Raw genomic sequence first — 25,680 nt, forward strand, 5'->3', positions numbered from 1 at the left:
TGCCAGGATGCTTGTGGGGAAAGGGGGCTCTCTCGACTGGTCAGAAAGCATTTGCTTGGATGGGCCAGGAGAACCACTGGGCCAGGAGGCCACTGACTCCTATGCACTCAGCCCTCTGCTCCTGCTCTTGGTTTACAGAATAGGTCCTCGTCCCTTCCCAGCAGCACAGCACCTTCTTCTCTTGGCTCTTACCGGGGATGTTTCACTTCCATCTTCATCTTCTGCTTTGGGGTGCGATCTCCATGGCGGATGACTGCAATAACACAGCGAAGTTCCATCCTGGGGAAACACAAAATAAAGCTGACAAATGTGCCCCTACACTCCAGAACTGCCACCAGGAAGTAGCTTCCCATTGTTCTTTCAGTTCCATTCTTCTGACAGCTGCTTTCCTCAGCAGGGGCAGAATTTCTCCCAGACTAAACCAAGCCCAAGTGCCAAGGTTCCAGAGGCAGCCAAAGCTCTGCAGACACTACCAAGTTGTCTGGTTTCATATCACTGTAAAAGTATGCTGAGGATCACAAAGAAACTTTTGCCTTTGGTCTTTTAACCTTATGTGGTAGAAAACTATTAAGATAGAGGTATCAAATGAGGGGCTGCCAAGCATGTAGTTAATATGAATATTTCAGCTAAGCGTTTCCACCCATTTCACTGGTAGCTCAACATGCACTTTCTTCATGTAGCAGCTAGCTACAGCAACTGCCCTGATCCGTTTCTTATCCAGATGAAGAATTTGGACCCTCTGAAAGCCTTGTGAGCAGTTTGTGTAATTTCTTCAGTTACTGCTCATTCACATTCATCAAACCTACAACTAATCTCCAATCTCTCACAACTTCCATATGCATGGCTAAGCCTTTCCACAGGCATTTCAGAGTTTCAAGTAGCACAGCAGATGGAAGATGCCATGCTGCTAGTGGCGTCAGGCCCTTGGACAGGGTTTTTTGCACTTTGTGCCTCACATAGCCATCACTGTCATTTTTTTGAGAAGATGGCAGGTACTCACATGGTGCCCGAAGTTGTAGGGACAATGGGGATGTCTTCTGCCTCTGTTGGGATGGACCAGGGGATATGGAATTGGGGAGCCAATTCTCGCATGATTATATTTCTGGAAGAAATCAAAATACAACACTCACAAGCAAATCCATTCCTGTGGTTCTCCACCTCCTCTTTAGCAGTCCTGCTGAAGATGTGAAGAGAGCCTCAGAATTTCCCCTCCCTTCCATTGCAGAGGAACCTACCACACCGTGGGCTAGTTAGGGTACCCCACAGGGGTGCCAGTTTCCCTCACACCACCAATACCACAACCAATACCACAACTGGGCTTAGCATGCAATGAAAAGTCCTGGAAGGTACATCTAGCTATGTATCTACACACATACATTAGCTGACACAGACAGCTAATGCCAATGCAGGCAGAGCTCCAGGGGTTGAAAATAATTAACCCGTTCCTCCCAGAGCTAAGCTTTCATTTGCTCAACAAATGACCCACATGAAACACCTGCAGACTTCTCCGACCAGGACTCCACATTCATTTTACTTTGCTGTGAGTTACCTTACTGCCTTATCAAAACTCAAATTATTCATACCCAAGGATTTTGGCACAGTCATCATAATACTTCATGGAGTTCTTCACAAAGCTGAAGCCGTTCACATCACAAACGAAAGAATGGCCATTGGCCCGCAGGAGGTCAAACCCACACACGGTTTGCTACAGGAGGAAGCAGAGGATATGGGACTTGGACACACAGTAAGGAAGCAGTGGGGGACTGTGGCTGCTCTGCCAGGGGGGCATACACAGACCCAGCCAACGCTGGCCAGTTCAATGCTGTTGATGCTACAGCCATCCTCCACTCCATGCCCACCTCACAAGCCTTGGAAAAGTGTGAACACATGCCATTAACTAGACCTTTATACCCTCACTGCTGTACCAAAGGCCCTACCCACAAGCCCCCAGATGAAACCATCAGGGCCAACCCTCAAACTTCTCAGAGCTCTGAAGGCCTAAAACAGAGCAGCTTCTGGATATCCTGCTCTTCCTTTCAAATACAACTGTTTTGAAGCAGACTGACAAGCACAGACAAGAAGTGCTGCAAGCAAAGACACCCATCACTAAATGGAAAGGGCTACAAAGTAGAAAAGAGCCCAAATCTGCATCAGCCCAACTGCATGGGGTGCCAACTGCAGTGGGGCAGGAACAAGAAGCCCAGTGCTTCTTCTGCTGACACAGCTGAGCATGTCATGGAACTATACCTAGACTCATGTACTCACTCTACCCAACTGCAGAACATTAATTTGCAACAGAGGCATATTAAAAAAAAAAAAAAAAAGAAAAAACCATAACCAAACATAAGTACCGAAATGCAAAACTAAAAAAAATCCCAAGAAAATAAAATCAAATTTTCCACATAAACAAAAGCAAGAAACAGTCAAGACGAGATGAGCACAGGTCAGATGGAGAGCAGCATGTTCAGAATTCAGTTTTAAATGCTCAGATGTATGTGGGACACCAGGCAACTTCTAGCACAGAGCGCATTTGCTGCAGGCCCTCTTGCCTTCCCAGTCACCTCTGCCCAGCAAACTGCCACGGCCAGGAGGACCAACAACTGGCATCAGGCATGGAGGATTGCCACGCCTGAGACATGCCAGGAGTGCAAGTTTTAACACCAAATCTGGCACGGATCAGACATTCAGGGAGTTCTCTGTGCACAGGAAATACAATACAGACCTTAAAGGCTACACAGACTTTACGGGCAACGAGTTTCTCCATGGCAGTCAGCATGACTGGGTAACGAATTTCTTTCCCTTCACTGTCCCGTTCCACTTTCCCATCCAAAGCGGGGGATTTGCGAGCCTCTGCGTGGGCATAGTCCGGCCCAACAGTGTACACCTGGAAATAGAGTGAGTTACACCTGACATAGCCACCAAGACTAACTGCAGCTTCCAGAAGGTATTGCTGCTGCAGACACAGAAAAGGAGATCAGATGGTCTCACACATTCCACCTGGTGTGATCTACAGAGCACCCACTCCCCACTTTGGGGCCGAACTGCACAAAAAAGCTTAAACACACATTCCAGAGCCTAAGTAGGACTAAGCAGAACTGTCCAACCTACAGCTCCCCCAGGCCTGGCAAAGGAAGGCACCGTTCCTGGCTTTTTCTTACCTTTACATCAGTGCCATCTGTAGGCATGAATTCCTCATAAATGTAGGAGCCTGTCTTCCTCACACTGCTCTCTGGGGAGTACACACTGCTCCGGCTGCCAATCTGAGAGCACAGAATAAACACCCCAGGGAAGAGCATAGGGATCCTTTTCTTAGATGGAAGCAGAAAAGCAGAAGTTTCATCCCATAGATAATTTAGCAAACTCAGATTAGCAACTCAGACCCCCCCCCCAGCTGTTACAGCACAATTATTTATGGAGGACAAAAGAGACTGTAAAATGCAGACAGCAGGTATGTAATTTTCCAGGCTTTAAAGAGGAGAAAATTTATTATAGACCATTAATTTGTTTCCAATCACTTCAAGGATATGGAACAAAAAAAAAAGTGAACAAAGGCATACAAAGTAAGGAGCCTAACTAACACACAAATGAAAATGAATTATGACAGGTGATAATCTAACCAATTTAACTTCCTTCTAGGACTATGGCTGATTTTATCGACATTGAGAATGATGTTTTCATTTTTAGTAGGGCTTTGGATAAAACCTCAAGTGGCATACCTGTAGCTTACCAAAGGGGACAATCATTTTAGGATTATTAATGGCAGATGTGTAACTGACTGGAAAAAAGATACATCCCAGCTATAACTGTTCACTGGCAAAGTGGGGGAAGTAAGGGCAGATTTCCTATGGAATCTAGGAATAAATACTGCCTTTATCACATGTGCAAGCTGGGAAGGGCAAGAATGATGTTAAAGGACAGGAATGTAAGTTTTTTTAAAAATTCAGATTGATAATCCCACGAGATGATCTGAAAAAAGCAGCATGCAATTCAGAAAGGGACACAGTGCTCCATGACTGCTCAACAGGATACAAGCCACCAAGAGGATACGGAAGATGAAGTCAGCACTACCACTAAAATAGATCCTTCTGTGATTCCCAGGCAGATAGGGTTGAACTGAAAGTTCTAAGAAGGTCTAAACTTCCCCAGCACAAAGCCTTCCTTTCCTCTTCACCTGCCCCAACAGTCCTTCCTGAAGCCACACGGGTCTCAGACCCACAGATCTGTTGGTTCCAACACCAGCTCTGGAGACCCCTCCTCACCTTACGGAAGAGCCGCTGGCTGCCCCCACCTGCTGATGTTGGGTAGTAAATATACACATTGTGGTCTTCAGCACTGACTGGCTTCTCTACAAATGGCTTTGGGAAAACAGCTCCATTTACCTCCACATGGTCCTCTCCTTCCACCAAGTTGCATTCTGAAGACAGAGCACAGAAGCAGCAAATCAGGAAAGGTAAGACAGCCCTAGTGCAGAGCTGCAGCCCCTTCCAGACCCATCAGCCAGTTCTGCTGTTGGGACCTTTGTCCACAAAAAACCCCAACAGACTTATGAGTCAGGCCTCTTCGAGGTGACTGCCAGTATCTGTTCTCTGCAGACTATCTTAAATAGCAGAGCTTGGGGAAACAGCTTTCAGCAGAGCTTGGACACTGACCTTCTGGTCTGTCAGGGTCTCGATTGAGCACAGCATAGCGGGGCAGGTCTATTCCCTCTTCTTGAAGGATCCGATACACTTCACGCCTGTAGAGGATAGAAGCAGTGTCAGAAGACTCTAGAAAGTACACGTCAAGGAAAAGACCGCTCCCACTGATGAAGAATAGAGTCAAATGAATACAAAAAAGCATCATGACAGACTGCAGATACTTCGCAGCATATGTTCTCTGGACAAGACCTACAAGCTATGGGGTTTGCCTCAGTCCTGCACTAGACATAGATGCCCCAGAACAACTCTCTACCTGGCCTAAACATGGATGCTTAATTATTAGCATGTGCCCAAAGCACAGCAGCACATCCAGCACACACCACCTGCCCAGACCTGCCCTCACAGAGAGTGCCCTATCATGCCAAGCTATCCAGTGCCCAGGCCAGGCAGAAGCAGCAGAACCTCCTTTCCTGTGTCAAGGGGCAAATCCTTTCACTAGTCATACCTTGGGATGCTTGCCAGTATCCACATAACACTGGTCACCACCCCAAAGACAGGACAGGAAGTTTAGGATCTCTTAGGAGCCCTACTCACATACAACCAAAGCAGCCTGAGTATAAGAGCTGAAGTACATGGCTGTCGGTGGCCTCTACCAACAGATGACTGAGAAACCTCGTGTCTGACCAACACACATTCTGACCCAGCCTTGCTCCCAATTTCTGACCCAGAGCCCCATAACACCACCTGGCTCTCCCGCTCAGAGTACACTTTTTGCTTTAGTCGTGCAGTCCTGTTCTGTAAGAACTCTCCCACTTCCTACCTCCCAGCCACTCCTTACAAGACATTTGCACCAGGAAACAAAACATGGTTTTACATGATCTCAATGGTTTTACCCTCAAAGTTGTTCCCCTCTATGCTTTGGAGAAACCCCAAAAAGCCACTGCTAAGGTCCCCTTCCTCCTAACCTCACTCATTTGCTTGTGACCAGAAAAATGAAGTTTGCACTGCATGGTGAGAAGAATCAGAGGAAGTGGGAAGGGGCTTTAGTGGCTCACAGATACCCACCTGTCCTGGATGTAATACTGCATATCAAGGTCATTGATCAGAAACGGCTTGCACAGCTTGGCGTAAGCAACTGCCTTATCCAGGGGGAATCCTGAAATACAGGATTGAGGACAGAGGTGAAGGCTGAAAGGAAGCTCCCTTGCCAACAGCTCGAGCAGGCTAAGGCCTCCTAAAGATGTGTTACCTTTGGAGTGGAAGGATATCAGGCAGTCACAAGAGGGCCAGTTCTCCACTGGTTCGTTCAGAATAACATCTTCCCCCATGATCACCACGGTGATGTACTCAAACTTGCACAGACGTTCCAGAATCTGTGTCATGGGCTTTGACTTCGACTTTTTGGTCATAGCACAGATTCCCACCACAATCTGCCGTTCTGGTGGCTGAGGGAAGACACAGATCACTTATGAAGCACTTAATATAACACTGAATAGAGGTCAAAGGCATTCAGGAGCTGGCGATAATTTTCTCTGCATCCTGTTCCTGGAGGTAACAGAAAAAAATAAATGTTTTTTTTCTGCAGAGACACCTCTTCCCTTTTCACAGGTGACAGAGTTTTGCTTAGAAATTTCCCTGGTGAAACAGAAAGGTTTACAGAAGTGTCAGGTTAAGCTTCTAGAATAAAGAAATCCACTGGTGTCCCCAAATGACACCTGCAAGCAAAAAGGCTGGATTTCCTGAGGCAATGAGGTAGTGTCGCACAGCTGTGCCACACAGCCAGTTGTTGTGTCCCCTGCAGTCCCAACTGCCTCAGCAGTAACCATGCAAAACCTGGTTGAGACCCAGGGATTCCACACAGGTGCTCCAGCCCAGAATACTGGGACCTCCTTACCGACTCCTCCTCTTCATCATCTTCAAAGAAATCAGTTTCGTCTGTCTTCATGTTTGATCCCAGAAATTCTGTCTCATCATCTCTGGAACCAACAACAAACCTGGGAGTGGAGTTCTCTCCCTCACTGGAGGTCGTCAGGGACGACATTGCAGTTTCGGTGGCCGACCATCCCGCTCTGGAATTACAGCATGCAAAAGGGAGAGAGAGGTCAGATGCAGAGTGTTCCCAGGGCCAGCTGCATGATGGAAGCAAGTGATGGTGGGGAGGGCAGGGACTGATCTGGCATGAGGGAGCCCAGGGATGGTGCTGCCCAGTATAAAAGGAGGGAGTAGGAAGACACTCTCAGGGTGAGAAGGGATCTGGAATTCTGGATCATTTTAGATAAGCAGCTCCATTTTGCAATTAACCCCCTTGCACTGGGATAGTGTCATCACCAGCACTGAAATTGTGTAACCCTTACAGCGATGCATGTCCAGCCGCTGCCTAAATCATGGATGGGGACACTCTTGCAGACTCATATGCCCAACGACATCAACTGGGACTCCAGAAGTCAGGATAAAGCTCAGGACAGTGACTTTACAATCATCAATTTTCATCCTTTCAGCTCAAGAAGACCTACAGTAACAGAGAAAACAGTTTGAGTGATGCAGGAGTTTGCAGGGAGGAGGGAAAAGGAAGAAGTCACAACTCTATGGCAAGGAAAGAGGACACAAAGCATCAGCAATGGTTTGGGTTGCAGGTCAGGGCATCTCGGTTTGCAAGCTGGCATAGAATCATAGAATACACCAAGTTGGAAAGGACCCATCAAGATTAAGTCCAACTCCTGGCCCTTAAAAGACACCCCAAGAATCCTACCATGTGCCTGAGCACATTGTCCAAAGGCTTCTTGAACTCAGACAGGCTTAGTGCTGTGACAACTTCCCTGGGGAGCCAGTCCTGGTGCTCAACTACCCTCTGGGGGAAGATCCCTTTTTCTGATATCTAATTTAAACCTCTCCCAACTTAGCACCAGCTGTTTCCTCAGGTCCTGTCAATGGTCACAGAGAGCAGAGATTGGAGCTGCCCGTCAGCTGCCCCTCAGGAGGATGTTGAAGACTGCACTGAGGTCTCCCCTCAGTCTCCTCCAGGCTGAGTGCCCTCATAAGGCCCCTCCAGACCCTTTCTCATCCTCCTTTGGAAGCTCTCTAATGCTTAATGTGTTTTTTATATTGTAGAGACCAAAACTGCCCCAGAACTCATGGTGAGGCCACACCAATGCAAAGTAGAATGGAACAATCACCTCCTTTGACTGGCTGCTTGAATATATGCTATGAGTTAGAAATGCCAGAAAAGGAGTGTGTCCTCCACTGCCACCTACAAGAGCAGCACTGCCTGCCCCAGAAGGGACAGAGTCTGAACACGCCATTCAACTGACGCACACATACCAAGGACACAGCTGTTCACTGCTGACCTTGAGCTGCACCCACACAAATGTCAAGCAGTTATCTTTAACTGTGCTTTTCCTAACTATAAAGTGGCCAAAAGCATTCCTACTGCATAAATAAGGGCAACATTGAGGAGAGGATGTTGTGAACACCTTGTGTTATTAAGTACTTCCTAAAACTTGACATGATGCACTCTCTGCTGTTGCTTCTCATGATCTCACATGATTTCCAGCATTCCCTAGACTGAGTTATTGAATTTCCTCCTCCTCCTTTGTGATGCCTTCCCTTACAGCCAGGACAGAGCAGAGGACTGTCTACATCCAGCTGTCAGTTTCCAGTCCTCTGGCAGCAATAGGAGGCACACCCCAAAGCCATCAGCCTGCTGCCAGCACAGCATCAGGGCAGATGAGAATCCCCTCATTGGGAACAACAGCAGAAGACTGTCTTAATCCATCTGATCAGAGTGAGAAGTGCAAAACACGTAGAGCAGTCCAGCTGGTTGTGAAATCCCCTTGGAAATAAGGGTAGAATAGTGCAGGGCTCCATGCAGAGAAGCAGCATGGTCCCAGAAAGGGCAGGAAATGTAACAGCTAAGTGTTCAGAGAAAGCGCTGGAGCAGAGGTACATCAGACAAGGACTCACAGCTGCGCTACCAGGCACTGGTTGTACACAAGCCCATCAGCTGTCACGCCAGGGCACTATCAGGGGAGCAGACACACTCCCAACAGAAACCACACAGGGGATACAGCAAGCCTGGACTTCGTACATACCACACCAAGGATGATCTCCTCCATCTTACTCCCATGCATTGAGCCCAGTGCTGCTCTCACAAAATCCTCAAAGCAAAGCGCACATCTGGCACTGAAGTGTCTCAATCAGCAAAAGTCAGAGCTGTAACTCACCATCAGTGCTTGCTGCTAGTGGGAGGAACAGCGCTGGAAGACTAGGCTATAGAGGCATTTACGGTGCACTCCATATAACTCTGCTATCTCCAGAGAAGGACAACAGTAGGATTTCCAACATGTTCAGGAACCATTTTCATGCCTGTGTTCTGCTACTTCAGCATACCAATGCAGAACGAGCCCTAAGTAGGCACACTATCAGCTTGATGGTTGATGATTTAATAAAGTGAAGCAGGAGGAGGAGGGTTATTTTCTCCAATCCCTTACTCTCCCCTCCCTCCTGGAAAAAAAACAGATCAAGCAGCAGGAAAACCTTTGCCCTAAGAAAGCAACAACTTCTCCATACTCCTACTTCTATCCCAGAGAAAAAGCCTCTTTCTTGCTCTACAGCTGTCTCAAGACCATGACACACCATATTCAAACCAGGTAAAAACTCAGAGCCTCACTGAAGCTGACAGCCACTGATAGATCAGGCATACCTGTGGTGTTAATAAGGAAAGCCTCATGACTTCAGGTGTGGGGAGAGGGTTAACCAAAACCTTCTAGTTTTTTTAAAAGCAGATCCCTTACCTTAGACTTGTACCAAGCGACTACAGGCTCTTGATGAAACATAACTTTTAGCTACAGGCATAACTAAGGCATCAAAAACTCAGACTGTTGCTCTTAAATGGACACAGCCATGTGAAGCGCTGTTCTGGTATCTAAGGACAGAGACAGGAGGCTTGCCCATCACACCTGAGAGAGCCCTAGTGCTGAACTGTCATGAGGCTCATATGCCAGGAGGGTGGCACTTGCCATTACAGAACCCTCACAGGTTCCTGCATGGCACCAAACCCACGCCTTTTCACACCAACCACAGCATGCTTATGGTTCTGTCCCTGTTGATTGTTGAGCTAACTGCTCATGGAGGCCACACACTTAGCCCAGTTCCCAGTTGCTGAGAGTGCTATGGGCCTCACCTCTAATCACAGCAAGAAAATTCAGTGTTGAGTTAATGCTGCTGACTGTGTCATCCAAGGGAGACGAGCATTAATGCAGCTCTGGCACATGCACACAAAAGGTAAAGATGATTCTGGCTTTGAGACAGAATATTCAGACTTGGTACTCCTTACACAGACAAAGGAGGAAGTACATGCCAGCCTCTGCAGCTGAAGACTTTCCTGCTGCACTTTCAAGAAGGGCAGCTGTGATCTGCTACACAGTCATACCAAAGGTTACCGTAATCACCCAACAGCAATCAGAATCTGCTGACACACAACCCTAAATGGAGCCTTAGACCTTGCCTCTGATATTCTGGGACTGATTCAGCTCCCTAGACTGCCCTGTATTAGTGATAAGAAATAAATGAGATAGTAAAATGTTTTCCAGTTCCCCAGAAGATCATTCCAGTGCTGTTCAGATAAGGGTGTTCCAAAGTAAAGACATTCTTTGTGCCCTGCTGCTGAGGTGCCAGACATTTAAGAGTGAAGGTGTGACTAGCTCTTGTATTAACTTTGTACTCGGTGTGGCATTAACCAGCCAAAGAATGGGTTTGGGTGTCAGGGTGTTGTTTCATTTTGGTTTTTAAATAAAAGGTGCAGATGCAGGTGAAGTCTCTGTAATGCTGGGCTGACAGACAAGAACATGGCTTACCATATTGCCAGTGGCAGGAATCTGAGTTACCCTGGCATGCAGAAGGCCTGCAAGGATGATTCAGCTTAGAGACCCATAGCCTAGCCAAGCCAGGTCAAGTCCCTGCAGGATCATGACCTTTAAGAATACACAGAGCTGACATTTTAAAACACTAAGGCTGGCAATGTCTTGTAGAACTACCTGAAACTACCGACAGCCCTACAACCAACCAACCAACCAATCCAAAAAACCCAACCCTGAAAGCTTAGGCCCAGAGCAGTGAAGTACCTTTGCATGCATGACCAGTGAGTGACACACCCTTGTCCAGAGAGTTACTTCCATTGACACAAGAGCTGTTTGCATTAAGGTTAATTCCATACTTAGAAAACGTGAAAGCTGTGCTCTTATCATGGGCACTTAATTGCTTCAGAACAGAAAAAACAGCTATTCTAGGGTTAATAATTAAAGCTATTTGGACGTGGAATATCAGAGAAATCCCTCTGTTCTGGTAACACAGGCATTCAAGGTATTCACAGCCAGGAAGTTGAAGTCAAGTTCAGTCTGTTCAAGCAGCACTTTCATTGAGACCGAACACATCAACAGCTCCAAACGCGCAGCACAGAGCAGCGGGGAGCCTTGAGGAGTATTGCGGAGCATTGCACAGCACCTGCTCAGCTCCTTCTGAAGATGTCTTGCAGCCCCTCGGTTTACCCCGCACACCGAGCAGCGCTGTGCCGTGCACAGCGGCGAGACCCGTCCGTGTCTTACATTGTTCATACCGAAATATGTAATGAGATTCGTGAGAACGCAAAGCGTGAAACTCCTCAGCACCGGAATTCCCCCGACACGGTAGCTGACACTGAGGGTTTATTGCAGGGATCCGCTGCCGCTCTACCCGGCGCACACCATGGGGGCTTCACAAATCCCGGCCCGCCTAGCTCGGGGTAGACAGCGGCCTCGGAGAGTGGGGCAGGGGCCGGGACCCGGCCGGGAGGGTGACGCGACCGCAAGCAGCCACGCATATGGGGAGCTGCCGTTGCCCGTAGAGCGGGCAGGCACCAGCACCGCGCCGGCACGTACAGGCCGAGCGCGGCGGCCCCGAGCGGCCTGGACGAGTCTCGCCCGCCTCTGCGCCCGAGTCAGGCGGAGCTCCCGCGCCGCGGGGAGGGCCGGAGCCCCGGGCCCGGCACACACAGGCGGGTGGCGGCGGCGGGCCGCGGGGACGGCAGGGCACCGAGCCGCGCCTCGCCGCGGCGCCGCAGCTGCCGCGCACCCGGTGCTCCCCGACAATCGCCGACAAACGGGGCCCTGCAGCGGCGCGACCGGCCGCCCTACTCTTCCCTGCCTTTCGCTCCGCGTCGCTTCGCTTCCCGCTCCGACCCCTGCCCTGCCCCCGGACCCCAGGCCCCCCCTGCCCCCGCCGGCGGCAGCAGGGGGCGCCACGCCGGACGCCGCCATTTCCCTCCGCTCACCTGCGGCCTCCGAGCCCACCCTGCGCTGCAGGCGCTGCCGCCGGCCAATCAATGCCTGCTGACGAGCGCGGGAAGCCAATCGGAGCGGAGGAGGCCGGGACACGGGCGGGCGCGGCGTGGCGGCCCCTGGTGGCGGCGGGAGCTGCTGCGAGGCCAGGCGCGTCGCGCGCATGTGGGCGCGGGCCCCGCGCCGGGTCCGTGCTGTAACGGCAAGCGCGGGGCTGCACCGGGCGGGACACGCGGCCGTACTGGCCGTACCGGGCCGGGCGCGCGGTTCTACCGGGCGGCCGCTTCCCGTGTACCGGAGCAGCCCTGCCGTGCGCCAGCACTTCCCGTCCCGCGGGGTCTGCAGTGGCGAACGCGGTGCACTCCCTGTCCCGCCGGTGCGGCCCCACCGGTGTGGCAGGCACGGAACACTGCGGGAGGGCTGGTGACTGCCGAAAACCGGCCCCCGACCCCGGGACCCATCGCGGGCTCCATCCCGTCGAGGAGCCGTGGTCGCCGCTCCCGCCTTCAGGTGGACGAACTTTGACCCGACCGCGCCCGCCCGTCCCGGGGCACGGCGAGGGGCTCCGAGGTGTGGGTCCCGGTGCAGAGCCGGCCCGCCTCGGCGCAGCTGCCCCTCCGGCGCTGTCCGGCGAGCGGTGCTGAAAGCGGCGGCGGCCTCCGTGGGGCGGGGCGGGGCGGGGCAGCCAAGCAGGTGGCGGTGACGCCCGGCCCCCCCGTGCCCCGCCGGCTCCCCGCCCCCCGCGCGCCCCGCCGCCGTTCCCGTTCCTATTCCCGTTCCCATTCCCCTCACGTCCGCCGCCCGCCCCGGCGCGCTTGCTCCGCCGCTCCGCCATGGCCAGCACCTTCGCCCGCGCTCTCTCCGCTCGCCGCTCCGCCGGCCTCCTGGCCATGGTGGGCGCCGGCTCTCTCGCCGCCGGCTTCTTACTCGCCCGGGACTCGGTCAGCGCAGGCGACCGTCAGCGTCGGCGATACCCGCCCAGGTAACGTGCGCGGGCGGCGGGGGCGCACGGGCCGGGGGCTGCGGGCGGGGGACGGTCCCTGCGGCACCAGCACCGGGGGAGGGCGCGGGGGCCGCCCCCCGGCTCCAGCCTGGGCGGTGGATCCCGGAGCAGCTCATGGGGGCGGCGCGGTGGACGCCGCTCGCCCATGGCGGGAAGGACCGGGAGGCCCGTGAACCAAGCCCGTGTCGACCCCGGGGCTCCGGGCGACGAGGGGGACGGGGCGGCCGCTGGGGCTCAGCCGTGTTGGATGGAGCGGCCCCGCCTCGGGCTGCTGGTCACCGGCTCCGCGGGCCCCGCCGTCCCCGTTCACAAGGACACCGGCACAGCCGCGCCCCGGGCGCGGTCCCGCGGGGACCAGGGAGCGCGCGTCCCGGCTCTCCGGGGTTCGTCCGTGTTGCCGCCAGCTCCCTTTGCGGGACCCGTGCGGACGGGGGCCGTCAGCGCTGCGGGGGCCGCCCCGGGCATATTCCCGTGTCCGGCGGTTAGCTCTGGGAGCTCCGGTCCAAGGCAGGGAGCTGCCAGCTGCCTTGGGTGGTCCCATAGTACCAGGAAACGCCGCTGCAGCCGGGGCCATGCGAGAGCGGGAGGGGACAATTGCTTGGCAGTTGGATTGGGGTCCCGCGGGACTTCCCGGGATGACTGGGAAGGCAGAGATGGGGGTTGTTTGGGAGACGAGCCAGCCTGGGAGACAGCAGTGCTGGGACTGCCAGCGCTGGTGGGGACATACCCCAGGCTCAGCCCAACAGAAGCCAGGGAGACTTTGCCAATGTCCTAGTAGGAGCAGGATGGAGCAAAGGGTCCATTTTGTCCTCCTGGCAGAACACTCAGGATCTCTGACTGCGGGAGCTGGTGTCAGAGCAGCCCCTGGCCCGACCTCATCTGGCTGTACCAGCCTTCCCACGTGCCTGCGTTTGGGACAGGGACTCCTCTACTGACAAGAAAAGCTTTGCTGGCAGGTCTTGGCTCTTCACTCACTGGGACAGTTTTTAAAGGGCGAACTGGAGGGGCCTGTGCATGCTCAGCAGGCAGCCCCAGCCTGTGGGTAGATCTGGATGACAATGAGATGTGCAACCAGGACTTCAGGGAGGCAGGCACAGAGTTGAGCTGGGCCAAGTGGGCGCATACACGGCCATGGCCCAGCTTAGGAGTACTTTTGAGGTAATGCTGGCTCTGCAAGAGCCCTGGTCCTATTTGCACACCCGGTGCCTGATCCCTTAAGCCAGATAAGTGTCACAGCTGCAGCACAATGCTAAGGTTCAAGCTCCAGACCAGAAGGTCTCACGTCACTCCCCTCCATACTGCTCTTTGCTGCCCCAGGGAGCCCAACCAGGCAGGAAGGGCCAGGCGCCTCGCATTACCATGGTTCTGCTCACCATCACTTGTCATGGCAAGTAGGGCTGGAAGAGACAGAGGCTGGTCCTGCCCAGCACTTGTGCTGCCAGCCCTGAGGAGCATAGAGGGCCACAGCACCACACAGGACAGGATGCAGTAGCTGCCTTTGTCTCACTAGGGGCTAGGAAGGGTAGGAATGGAGCCAGGGCCAGGAGAGGAGAGGGACATGGTGGCCACCAGCCAGTCCTTCCACCTTATGCTGGCAACAGCTGCTTGGCCTAGTACATCCTAGAGGCAGGCCAGGAAAATGAGGACTGAGTTTTCCTGCCCATCCCAATACCAGCAGAGACTGTGCACAGGGAAGGAGCTGGGTGGAAAGGAGGCAGCACGTTGCTGCTCCGAACACTGGCAGCTGATGCCATCCCTGCACCAAATGCCAACAAGTCTGAGTGGTGTGTCGCGGCGCTGCATTGCAGGCTGGGAGCCCTGTGCATGTGGAGGGCTGGCAGGGAGCCGGCACTGGGGCTCTGGCAAGCTGCATTGGGCTACGGAAACTTGGGAACAGAAATGGAGTGAGTTCATAGAATGACAAGGGCCGGATGTTATTGATTATTTACCTCCCAACAGGGGAGTGTTTTCCAGCTTTCTGAAAAAACTGCAGAGACACAGACATCAGGTCAGGAGGGGATGAAATCAAGGTGGGGCTGTGGCTGAGAAGCTCTAAAATTAGCCTCCTGGTGGGTTCTGTTCAGCTGGGAATAGTTTTGTGACAGTGCTGACACTTGAAAAGAACCTGGACAGAGCCCTAGCAGTGAGCCGCAGCCCCTCACTCTGCAGACAACTCACCCGAGGATTTTGCCCCTCTAGTCCTGAAGTTAAAAAATGAAATAAATTGGCAGCAGCTCTGAGGGGTCTGAGCGACACTCCACAGCCTCCTGTCAGAGGCACTGTAGTATGAATGGCCATGCTGGGAGGGCACAGGCACTCCCACATCAAGGAGACATGGGCACCGTGTGCCTTCTGTCAGGTGCCTATGACCAGCATGGCACCACATTTGGGCCACACGTTGGGGCTCCCCACCAAAGTGTCTCCACACAAAAAGTCCAAGTCCCTTCTTCCCTGCATAAGCAAGCTTCATGTTTGGCTGCCTGCAGCAACCTGCCAGCTCGCAGTTCCATGCCACCATGCAGGGTCTGCTGCTCACCCCACACACTCCCATGCCTCTTCAGAGGCCACGTGTGGCTGGGACTGCCTGAGCACTGCAAGCCAGTGATGTCAGGAAGAGCACTGGAGGCTGCCAGATTAGAGGTGAAGAGCTGTGGGGAGGTGCAGGTGGCTGTCACTTCCAGAGAAGCTGCCCAGTGAGTAGATGGGCTAATAATTCCTGCTGGCTGCTGAACAGGTCTGCTCCAGGGCAAGGCACCTGCTTGCACAAGGGCAGAGAGGGCAGCTGCTGGGGGCAGCTGCACCCCAAGATCATGGGCAGGACAGCAGTGCTGAGGTGAGCACAGGACAGCGTGGGCAGCGGTGGCAAGTCGCACTCCTGGCAGACATCCACACTTCCAGCCTCTGCAGGCAGGCAGGAGCCCACAATACCACACAACCATGGAATTGTGGAATCAGTGAGGTTGGAAAAGACCCTTAAGATATCACTCGGTGCTGTGGCACAACACAAAAATTTTGTTTGTGGGAACAAAATATAGTGCTGAAAGGGTCATAATTTTAAAACCAGCCTTGGGGACCAAAACCAAGGGGTCAAAGCAGCCCAAGTGCAGCATCACCTTGACACTATGATAGAGGACCTCTAGACACCCCGAGCTCACAGTAGGAGTGTGGTGCCACTGCCAGAGCCCTCCAGTGCCAGCCTGGACACAGCCTCCCCCACCGGCACTATGGCACCGTGGTGAGCACAGCACCAGGTACTCGGGATCTTCACCTTGGCATTACCCAGCTGGTCCTGGCTCCATCCAGCTGAGTTCAGGTGCTCTAGAAAGGCTGAACAGAGGTAGCTCCAAATTGCTGACTGTGGTCTGGGGCTGTTCAGGGAAGGGTGCACTCCAGCCAGATGCTCAGTCAGTGCTGCACCAGGCACAGCACCTGCAGGCAGAGCCTGGAGTCTCAGGATGTGGATGCTGAACACCTCAGGGAAGGTGTAAACAGGCATAGTAGACAGCAGGCTTCAACCCATAGCAGTGTCCTGCCTACTGGGAGTAAGCTGGCTTTCCTTAGGGACCTCTACTGCTCCTGGGCATCTTCTGTTGCCTAGAAAGCACAAGTGCTCCTGGCATGTCCAGCAGCATGACCCATGCTGGACCAGTGGAAGAACCTGTCCAAGTGTCCCATTCTGAACAGCAAATGCTTTTTACAAGTGTGGCAGACAGTGGCCAGCAGATGACAGGGGCAAAAGCAAAGGGAGAGGCCAGGGCAGGCTGTGTCCCATGCATGCCACGTCAGCCTCTTAGCTGGATCATCTCATCAGGGCACAGGTCTGTGTGTAAGCTGGGAGCAGCCGTCAGCCCTGGGACGAGCTCTTGTCTAGAGCAAATGCCTCTTTCTACTGGTTTGGGCAGGAGCTGCTAGTGCTTCCCCACACAATGTAATGTAAGCCCTACCTCCCTTTCTTTCTGCACAGTGGAGGAAGCCATGAACATTAGCCAAGTCGTGGGCGAAGGGCCACATTCCTTGGCCTGCAGACACAGGGGAGGAGGCAGGGGCAGCCACAGGGCTCTGCATTGAAGCACAGGGTCGGTGCTGGCAACCAGACCCAGTGCCCAGTGTGAGCACTCAGGCCAAGAGCAGGAGCTGAGCACGGGGGGGTGGCAGGGCTTGCTGCTAGTGCTGATGTACGACTGTTGCTCCCAACAACCGGACCTGCACTAGCCCAGGCATCTTTCCTGCCACATGGACCCTCCCCCAGCTATGTCACCCACAAAGCAGGCCTCTCTTAGAAAGGGAGACAGGTGTCCCTTGGAATGCAGGACCCCCCAACCACCAGCTGTGTCTCCTGGGCTGACAAGGGCCAGTACTGTCCCACTAAGATGAGTGGAGGCACCAGGCCCCACAAGAGAGATTTGGCCAAGGCAAGTGCAGGCAGGGTCCTGCCCTGCCAATCTCCCTGTGAGCGCAGAACAAGTACAAAGCCTATCTAAAGTGGGAATGAGGTCAAGGGACAGCTTCCCACTAAGCTGATTAGAGGAAAGCGTCCCCCTAATACAATAAACTGCACTGGGGCTGTGCAGTTCCCACCGGCTGCAGATCAGGGTCAGCCAATCTCCTGCCCTGCAGCATCCAGGGGGCAGAGGGGCGGGGGATCCAGAGGTCAAGCAAGCCCAGGCCCTGCAGACTGCATGCCCTGCCTCCCCCACCCACTGCACCAGCAGACAGGGAGCAGCCCCCTTCCATTTGGGCTGGCATCAGGGTAGCCCCAGGGAGGACAAGGGGAATGTCCTCCCTCTTCGTCCTCCCCCACTCTGCGTCCCAGCTACCCTGGCAGCTCAGTGTGAGGATGGGCTGACATGGCCCCACTGCTCGCCTGGCAGGCAGGTTCTCCCACCCTGGGGCCCTGGTATGTGTTTGCCAAGAAGCCGCTCCCTAAGGACCAGTCCAGATTTGCTCATGGACTCTAGTCCTGGTTCAGTGCCAGCCCTTGGCTTGGGCCGCTCCCTGCCCTTGCCCTGCAACGCCTGTAACTGCCTCCCTGCTCCCAGCCCCTATGGACAAGCAGAGTAATTTTACCCCTCCCTGAGCTCCTGTGCCCATACCTGCACCAAGAGTGTCTGTAGGGCACGGGCACAAGTGCTGGGGTCCCCTGGCCCCAAAGGACTCATCGGTCTCTCTTCCCACAGTGCTGAGTACCCTGACCTGCGGAAGCACAACAACTGCATGGCCAGCAACCTGACGCCAGCCATCTATGCGAGGCTCTGTGACAAGGCAACCCCAAATGGCTGGACCTTGGACCAGTGCATTCAGACTGGCGTTGACAACCCTGGCCACCCCTTCATCAAGACTGTGGGCATCGTAGCTGGTGATGAAGAGACCTATGAGGTAAGTGGCAGGCAGAGCCTTGCCTGCAGCAGCCAGAGGAGTCCCAGTACGCATGGTACAGGGCAGCCTGGGGTATTACTGCCTACCTCCTCTTACCCAGCCTGAGCAGCTGGAGAGGCCCCTGGAAAGTCACCACCTACGCCTGCAAAACATGGGGTTCCTTTGGAGCAGCTGTTCCTGGAGCCCTGCAGCCTCCAGCTCCACTTGCCCTGTGAACTGCTGTTGCACTGCAGGACACACTGTTCCCCACACTGGCAGTGCAGCCCTGCCAGGCTTGTGGCAGGGGCTTCATGAAGCTCTGGGTCTGCTGTACATTGTCCCACTTGCTTCCAGGTGTTTGCTGACCTGTTTGACCCCGTGATTCAGGAGCGGCACAATGGATACAACCCCCGTACCATGAAGCACATCACAGACCTGGATGCCACAAAGGTGTGCAAGCTGGACAGTGGTGCTGCACATGGGTGTCCTTCCCTGGGCTTCAGGGATAGAGCCCTGTCAGCACCAGTGCTGCCCCATAAACACCCTGTATATTCCAGATAAAGTTTGGCCAGTTTGATGAGCGCTATGTGCTCTCATCCCGGGTCCGGACTGGGCGCAGCATCCGTGGCCTGAGCCTGCCGCCAGCCTGCACCCGCGCCGAACGACGAGAGGTGGAGAAAGTGACTGTGGAAGCACTGAACGGCCTCCAAGGGGACCTGGCAGGCCGGTACTACCGTCTCAGTGAGATGACCGAGCAGGAGCAACAGCAGCTCATTGACGTGAGTCAGTGCAGCTCCCAACCAGTCCTCCTGCCCTGGATGCATGCAGAGCAGGACCCCTTCCTGGCGCTGCCTCTCTGGGAGTTTTTATCCTCCTTTTGTAGTTCTGCTATCTCCTGCAACCAGAACCCCTACCCTAGCGAGGCAGCCCAACACCACGAGGGTGCTCACCATGCTGCTCAGCCCTCAAGTGCCAGGAGCTCTCTGAATTCAGCACCAGCAGCTCATGGCCACCTGTGACTCCTTCCCCCATGTCCCTGCCCATGCTCAGATGAAGGCGGGCTTGTGGCACTCAGCTGGTGCTCCACCAGCCCACGGCACAGAGTGGGCTGTGCACCAGCAACCTTCTGCCTCCCAGGCCAGTAAGGCAAGGGCTCCAGCCCACGGGTGCCCTGCCTGGGAGAGCTGTGGTGAATCACCTGCATGGCAGGTGGGACCAGTGAGACAGGGAGTACTGGAACCAGTGGAACCAGTGAGGGTGCCCTGGCTCCAGCCATGCAGCCTGGGTGAGCCCATGAACTCTGCCTCCTTCCAGGACCACTTCCTCTTTGACAAGCCGGTGTCCCCGCTCCTGACAGCAGCAGGAATGGCTCGGGACTGGCCTGACGCTCGAGGAATCTGGTGAGAATCTGCCCTGGCACGGGGCAGCAAGGCAGAGGTGGGGGGGATGCTACTGTTCCATCCACCTCAGCCCTGCCACCCACATTTCCCACGTTTGCTGCACCACAGACCCTAGCACATGGCACCAGTGCCCCTGGGCTGTGCTTACCATGGATTCTGTGGCCTCACCTTGTGCTCCTTGTGCACCACAGTCAGCAGTCTGCTGCTCCCTACACAAACCACAGCATGGTACTGGGAAGGGGGACTGTGGAGCCAGTCCCTGCTGTCAATCCTGCCTGCTCTCACCATCCTGCAGTACCTTGCACTTTAAGGCTGCTAAAAACCTGTAATTGCCTTCTGCTCCTGGACAATCCCCAAAGCTCCTCCTGGCTTCTGCACACTGTATGTGACACCAAACCTGCCAGCCACAGTTGCATCTTATTGCTCCCTCCCAGCATCTTCACACAGCCATGCAACATCCCACACTCCTGCAGAGCAACAGCCAGCACACGCATCCGCCCATGCCACCCTCGCTGACACTGCGCCTTTATATGGGAAACACCTCCACAGCACACGTGGTCCACAGCTCCAGCTGCACCTAACCCAGCCCTCCAGTGCACACCCCATGCCTCACAGCTGCCTCCTGCTGCCTGCATGGTGCAGGAGCCATGCTCCTGTCCCCAGTCCAGGCTGGGTCACCACCATCCTGGTGTCTGCCTATGCCCGGGGCACTGGAGACAGCTCCCATCACCAGCAACGATGCATGTGGATGGGCACTGGCCCATCTGCAGGAGCATCTCTTGGCTGTCCACCCTGGTGCAGTCATCTCACTGGAAACAAGGGTGGCACTAGCACCATGGTGGCAGAGGCAGAAGGGGCACATTTGAGTAGGCATAGGGTCTCTACAAAATGCCAGCACAGCCAAACACTGCCCTCTCCCTAGGCACAACCATCAGAAGACCTTCTTAATCTGGATCAATGAGGAGGACCATACACGTGTCATCTCCATGGAGAAGGGGGGCAACATGAAGCGCGTCTTTGAGCGGTTCTGCCGGGGCCTGAAGGAGGTGAGTGAACAACAGCTTCTGCTGTGCCAGCCCCATGAACAGGCAGAGAGGGGCAGGCAGAGCTCCTGTGATGCTGGCCCTCTGCATGCAGCCAGGACTGGGTGCCCTATGGCCAGGGCTGGGCATCCCATGGCCAAGGCTGAATGACTGCTTGTGCCTCTAAATCAGGTGGAGCGGCTAATCCAGGAGCGAGGCTGGGAGTTCATGTGGAATGAGCGGCTGGGCTACATCCTGACCTGCCCCTCTAATCTTGGCACGGGGCTGCGAGCAGGTGTCCACATCAAGCTGCCACTGCTCAGCAAGGTATTACCATGACCAGTTTTGTGGGGAGCCAGCCTAGGACTGTGGGAAACTCAGCCACATAGATGCAGGACTGCATGGGACCGAGCCCTGGACCATGCTCAGGTTCTCCCAGGAAGCATAGGGTCAAGCCTCTGCCTGCATTCCTGGTTGGAGAGGCCTGGGTCCCAGGTGTCAGCCTGGGTCTGCTCAGGGCAGGACTCAGGGTGGGGCTGATGACCCACTGACAGGGTCCTGTGAGCAGTGGGGGGCTGCCCCAGGGAACATTCAGCTACAGAGACCTGTCTCCCTTGTTGTTGGTCCTGCTAAGCACTGCCATTTTCTCTGGCCACCAGGACAGCCGCTTCCCTAAGATCCTAGAGAACCTCCGGCTACAGAAGCGTGGGACAGGTGGTGTGGACACTGCAGCCAAGGGCGGCATCTTTGACATCTCCAACCTGGACCGTCTGGGGAAATCAGAGGTGGGTGCCAGACAGAGCTGGGGAGGGAGGTTCTGGAGTATGTCTGCATGATGAGCCCACAGTGGCCATGCAGCCCAGGGCCATGTGCTGGGGCCAGCATGCAGTTGCTGGAGGTGGCAGTGCCTGCCCTGCATGCAGCAGGACTGGCCAAGTGCCTTGCTGGTGTGGCTCTCAGGACAGTCCCTCAATCACCACATCTGTGCTCCTGGTACAGGTAGAGCTGGTGCAGCTGGTGATAGATGGTGTAAACTACCTGATCGACTGCGAGCGGCGGCTGGAAAAGGGGCAGGACATCCGCGTCCCCTCGCCTGTGCCACAGTTCCGGCACTGAGGGGGACTGTGGCAACGCCAGCCCTGTGGGACCCAGGTTCCCCTGTAGCTTGTGCGATCTCTGTGCCCAGCATGTCGCTGCATCCTGTTACCCACAATGCACCAGGTCAGACCCCATAAATATGTGCTGCTGTAGCCATGGCTCAGGCTTCTGCTTACCCCAGTACTCACCACCCCACTGACCTCCCAGTGCCCTGTCCCCCTGCAGAGGCACCACTCAGATTTCCCCATCACAAAGCTTCACAACTACTACACACAAGCTTTGCACCCCCTGCTCCATCCCAACCACCCTGACCACCTCCCATGCAGCTGGTACCAGGAGCAGGGCCAGGAAGCGCTATACAGCCTCAGGTCTCACACTGAGCATCAGACCATGGAATGTCTCCTCTAGCATCTGAAGGCACTCCTGCGGGGAATGTGTCTGAGCATGCAGGTGGTGGGAATGCAGGGGCTAGTGGATCCTGCATGGGCTGTAGCCAGCCTATTTAGCATGGGCAGTGCCTGCACCAGGATCTCAAAGGCAGAAGCACCCTTGCTGACCTGGTGCAGGTCCCAGAACACAGACTGCAGGAGACAGCAAGACTGCAGGGCCTGTGCAATCCATGCCTTCCCTCAGAGCTCCTTGCCCAATGTCCCACAATGGGTCTGTGGCAGCCTTGCTACAAGCATAAGGACACAAGGACAATGGGGAGTCTTCACCCTGAGCCATAGCTCTGACACCCATCCTAGGGCTAGGTGCTCCCAGCCACTGGTGGCTGAGCAAAGCACATGCACCAGTCTGATCCCACCATGGCTGCCACTGGACAAGAACCCACAGAATGTGGCCTGTACCCTGGCCCAAGCCTGCAGCCACTGGGAGGGCTTCCTGGGTCTGTCACCCAGCTGCTGTCCTGCACCTGGGGAAGGCCTTTCCTTGCTGCCCCAACACTGCCCCACTCACTGGGGGTAACTCAGCAGCTCCCTCTTGGCCGAGGCTCTGTGCTCCCACCCCAGGTACTGGCCCACAGCTCACACAGTGCCTGTGGATGCACAGCAAGTCCCAGAATGAGATGTTATCCAGGAGGCAGGAGAGGAGGATGGCCTCACTCAGCTGCTTCCCAGCCACCTGTTCAGCCTCCTCTTGTTTGGACAGGACCAGGCTGCAGTCAAGCAGGCATAGGAGGTAGCTTGGGTTGGGGGGCCCATCCCGGAGCCTCCGCCCAGCACCATAGGAGCTGTGATGACAGCCTCAGCAGATAGGCAGCCAGGGCTGGACAGAGCTCCACAATGTCCAGCCTATGGGACAAGGGCAGGAGCACCAGGAGCTGCTGCAGCAGGCAGCTTTTCCCAGGCAGAGCACCCTGGCAGTGCACCCAGGCCACAGGCTGGGGGTGCCCCAGCAGCTGCAGGAGGGAGGCGTTGGTGCACACCAGCTGCTGGAAGCATCTGGGACACACAGTCCTGCACAGTTCCCAGATATCTGCGTCCCCCCACACCCACAGGCTCCAGCCCCCAGAGGATCAGGAGTCTCTGCTCCTAAACTCTGAGGCACTGGCTATCTGTGCCTGGGGCTGGGGACCGCCCCACAGCTGAGAGAGCCACGCCCGAAGGTTGGTTGGCGGCACCTCGCGGTTCCTGCTGCTCCACAGCTGGGTGCACCAGAGCACGCGGCTTCCCGGGAAAACTGCTCCAGGCGCCCTCCCAGCATGCAGCCCATGGGCAGGTGCTGCAGCTGGGGCGCCGGCTGCCCAGCGGACCCCGGGCCGAGTGGGCAAAGAGCCACTCCAGTACGGCTTGCTGGGGCCCGCGGTTCTCCCTCAGGGAGGTGTTGCTGCAGACCGTGGCATTGAACTGGACAGGGTCGCGCTCCCGGCAGGACAACGCCCAGGCCGAGCCACCGTCGCCCGCAGATATGTACCAAGCTGCGTTGATGCAGGCAGCCCCCGGGTTCCCCGGACGCTGGCCGGAGCCCCGGAGGCTGAACAGGTTGCTGTAGAGGTAGACGATAAAATTGGAGATGCGCGGCAGCCCGGGGACCCCGCGTCGTCGGGCTCGGGACTGCATCACAGCCAGAACGTCGCTGCTCAGTAGCAGTCAGGCTCGGGACGCGGGGACGGGCACGAGGTGTCGGAGCACAGCACCGCTCGCTCCCGAGTCAGCTCCTGCGGGAAGAAGCCAGCCTATCGGGAGTGCAGTGCAGCCCCCTCCGGGAGCAGGTGTCTGCCCCGGGAGTCGTTCCCTGTGCCCGCGCAGTAGAGAAGAAAGGCTCTAGAGTAAGCAAGGGATGAGGGAGCAGAACTGGCCCTCGAGCACGCACCTATCCGCGGTGTCTGCGCTCCCGGAGAGCCGTTCTCACTTCCCGGGGCTGGGGTCCCGCAGCATCAGCAGACGCAGCACCCCCAGGCTTGGAAGGGAAGCAGCCATTCCTGCGTCCTGAGGGCAGACGGACGGCTCCAGCCGGAGCGAGCGAGAGGGAGGGAGACAGACGGGGTCCCACAGAATGGCCCCGGAGCCCGGTTCCAACCTCCGCCGCTCCCGCATTCGCTGCGGCTCCCAGCATTCCTCCGACAGTGGCAGCCCCAGAGACTGCTATCCCACAGACCGCTGAGGCCGAGTTGTGAGACACCTGATGCTTCCCCGGCAAGGGACCCCGCTGGGTCCCCTCCCTGCTCACCCTGCTCCTGCCGCTGGGACTGGGCGCGCCGGAGCTGACTCCCACCGGCTTCGGCTCCGGGCTCTAACCGAGGGCGGCGCCAGTCCCACTGCCACAAACAGTGCCGAGCTTGTGCATTATTGATTACGGGAACCCGGCAGGGGCAGAGGCAGCCTGGGCGGCGGGGCACTACCCGGTGCTGTGGACACTGCCCAGCTCGAGGGCCATGCCCCCGCCACGCCGCTGGCCGGAGAGGAACGTCCCGGCCCCGCCGCGGCCCTGGCGGCGCTCCCGGGGCGGTGGGCAGTGCCCCCTGCCGGCCCCGGGACGCTCAGTAGCGAGACGAGCGTCGAGGCGGCCCCGGGCTGGCGGGGACCATTTGACGGCAGTCGGCGGGCGGGGGGTGGACGTCCTTACAGCGCTTCCCGGTAGGCGGTGCCGGTCCACGGCTCTTTGGCGCAATGGCGAAGGTGAAGTCAGAGACGTCACACGAGCTCTTCCCCCAGCCCTGGGCCCAACCTGCCGGTGCAGCTTAATATTGGTGACAAAAATGCCAGAAACGGCCCAGCTAGCTGCCCCCGCGCCGGCGATGAGCACTTGATGACGGCTGGCCCCAGTCCTGAGCTCTGGGTGTACTGAGAAAGTTTAGCCCCCCCCTGCTAAAACTCAGGGGTCAGCGAGAGGGACCTGATGACAGGGCGAGAGCAGGAACACGTGGGCTCTAAGGAGAAACGGATGATGAGGCGGAATCGGGGGTACTGAGAACGTTTCCCCAACTGATGCCCTGTCCCCCAAGGTGCATCTGAGCTGCCCGACGCGCTGCAAAGGGTGGTGGTACTGGAAGGTGAGGTTCGGGGTTTTGTGCGGGGACAGCCCCAGGCCCTGGCGGTATGGAAGCACGGTGGCGCAAGGTGGGAGCGGGCTGCGCCTGGTCAAAGCTGGGAGCGAGCCGAGCACCCCGGCAAGGATGGCAGAGCCGAGGTTCCTTCCGACCGCAGGCCCCAGCAGAGGGTGCAAATGCCGACAGATAGGGTTATGGGGAAAAAGACCGCCCCCGGGTTTGGCTCGGTGCCAGAGAACGCCAAGCTGCCCCGCGGCAGAAGCGTGAGGGGCGGTGGGCGAAAATGCGGGGCTGCAATGAGTCCAGCAGGCGAGCCGGCAGTGAACCGGGCGCTGTCGTGCGGCATGCGCCGGGCCGGCGCGGCA

At 56.0% G+C, this 25,680-nt stretch overlaps 2 protein-coding genes across 15 annotated transcripts in view; one reads left to right on the top strand and one right to left on the bottom strand.

Annotated features, from left to right (window-relative positions):
• PPIP5K1 (diphosphoinositol pentakisphosphate kinase 1) overlaps positions 1–12,073 on the bottom strand; it is a 44,086-nt gene extending 32,013 nt beyond the window's left edge. For 10 of the 14 annotated variants that reach the window (XM_085070098.1, XM_085070099.1, XM_085070108.1 and 7 more), the window contains exons 1-11: positions 6,992–11,478; positions 6,532–6,706; positions 5,887–6,082; positions 5,703–5,793; positions 4,650–4,735; positions 4,260–4,414; positions 3,159–3,260; positions 2,723–2,884; positions 1,584–1,705; positions 1,001–1,102; positions 193–279 (exon numbers count right to left, since the gene is read on the bottom strand). In XM_085070098.1, coding sequence (XP_084926224.1) covers positions 193–279; positions 1,001–1,102; positions 1,584–1,705; positions 2,723–2,884; positions 3,159–3,260; positions 4,260–4,414; positions 4,650–4,735; positions 5,703–5,793; positions 5,887–6,082; positions 6,532–6,678 — 1,250 coding nt within the window. In that variant the 5' untranslated portion in view covers positions 6,679–6,706; positions 6,992–11,478. Of the gene's footprint in view, positions 1–192; positions 280–1,000; positions 1,103–1,583; positions 1,706–2,722; positions 2,885–3,158; positions 3,261–4,259; positions 4,415–4,649; positions 4,736–5,702; positions 5,794–5,886; positions 6,183–6,531; positions 6,707–6,991; positions 11,479–11,940 lie in introns of those variants that run through there. The other 4 variants (XM_085070096.1, XM_085070097.1, XM_085070103.1 and 1 more) reach the window with 4 other exon arrangements.
• A 707-nt stretch (positions 12,074–12,780) lies between these two features.
• Positions 12,781–21,977, top strand: LOC146432463 (creatine kinase U-type, mitochondrial). The gene is made up of 9 exons (XM_085070117.1): positions 12,781–12,929; positions 18,128–18,326; positions 18,660–18,755; positions 18,863–19,084; positions 19,620–19,705; positions 20,628–20,751; positions 20,920–21,054; positions 21,387–21,512; positions 21,727–21,977. The coding sequence occupies exons 1-9, from the start codon at positions 12,781–12,783 to the stop codon at positions 21,841–21,843; spliced, it is 1,254 nt and encodes a 417-aa protein (XP_084926243.1). The 3' UTR covers positions 21,844–21,977.
• The last annotated feature ends 3,703 nt before the right edge of the window (positions 21,978–25,680 follow it).

Source organism: Lichenostomus cassidix, chromosome 10 (genome assembly GCF_008360975.1).
Source record: "Lichenostomus cassidix isolate B80296 chromosome 10, HeHo_3.0, whole genome shotgun sequence".
NCBI classification, from domain to species: Eukaryota; Metazoa; Chordata; class Aves; order Passeriformes; family Meliphagidae; genus Lichenostomus; species Lichenostomus cassidix.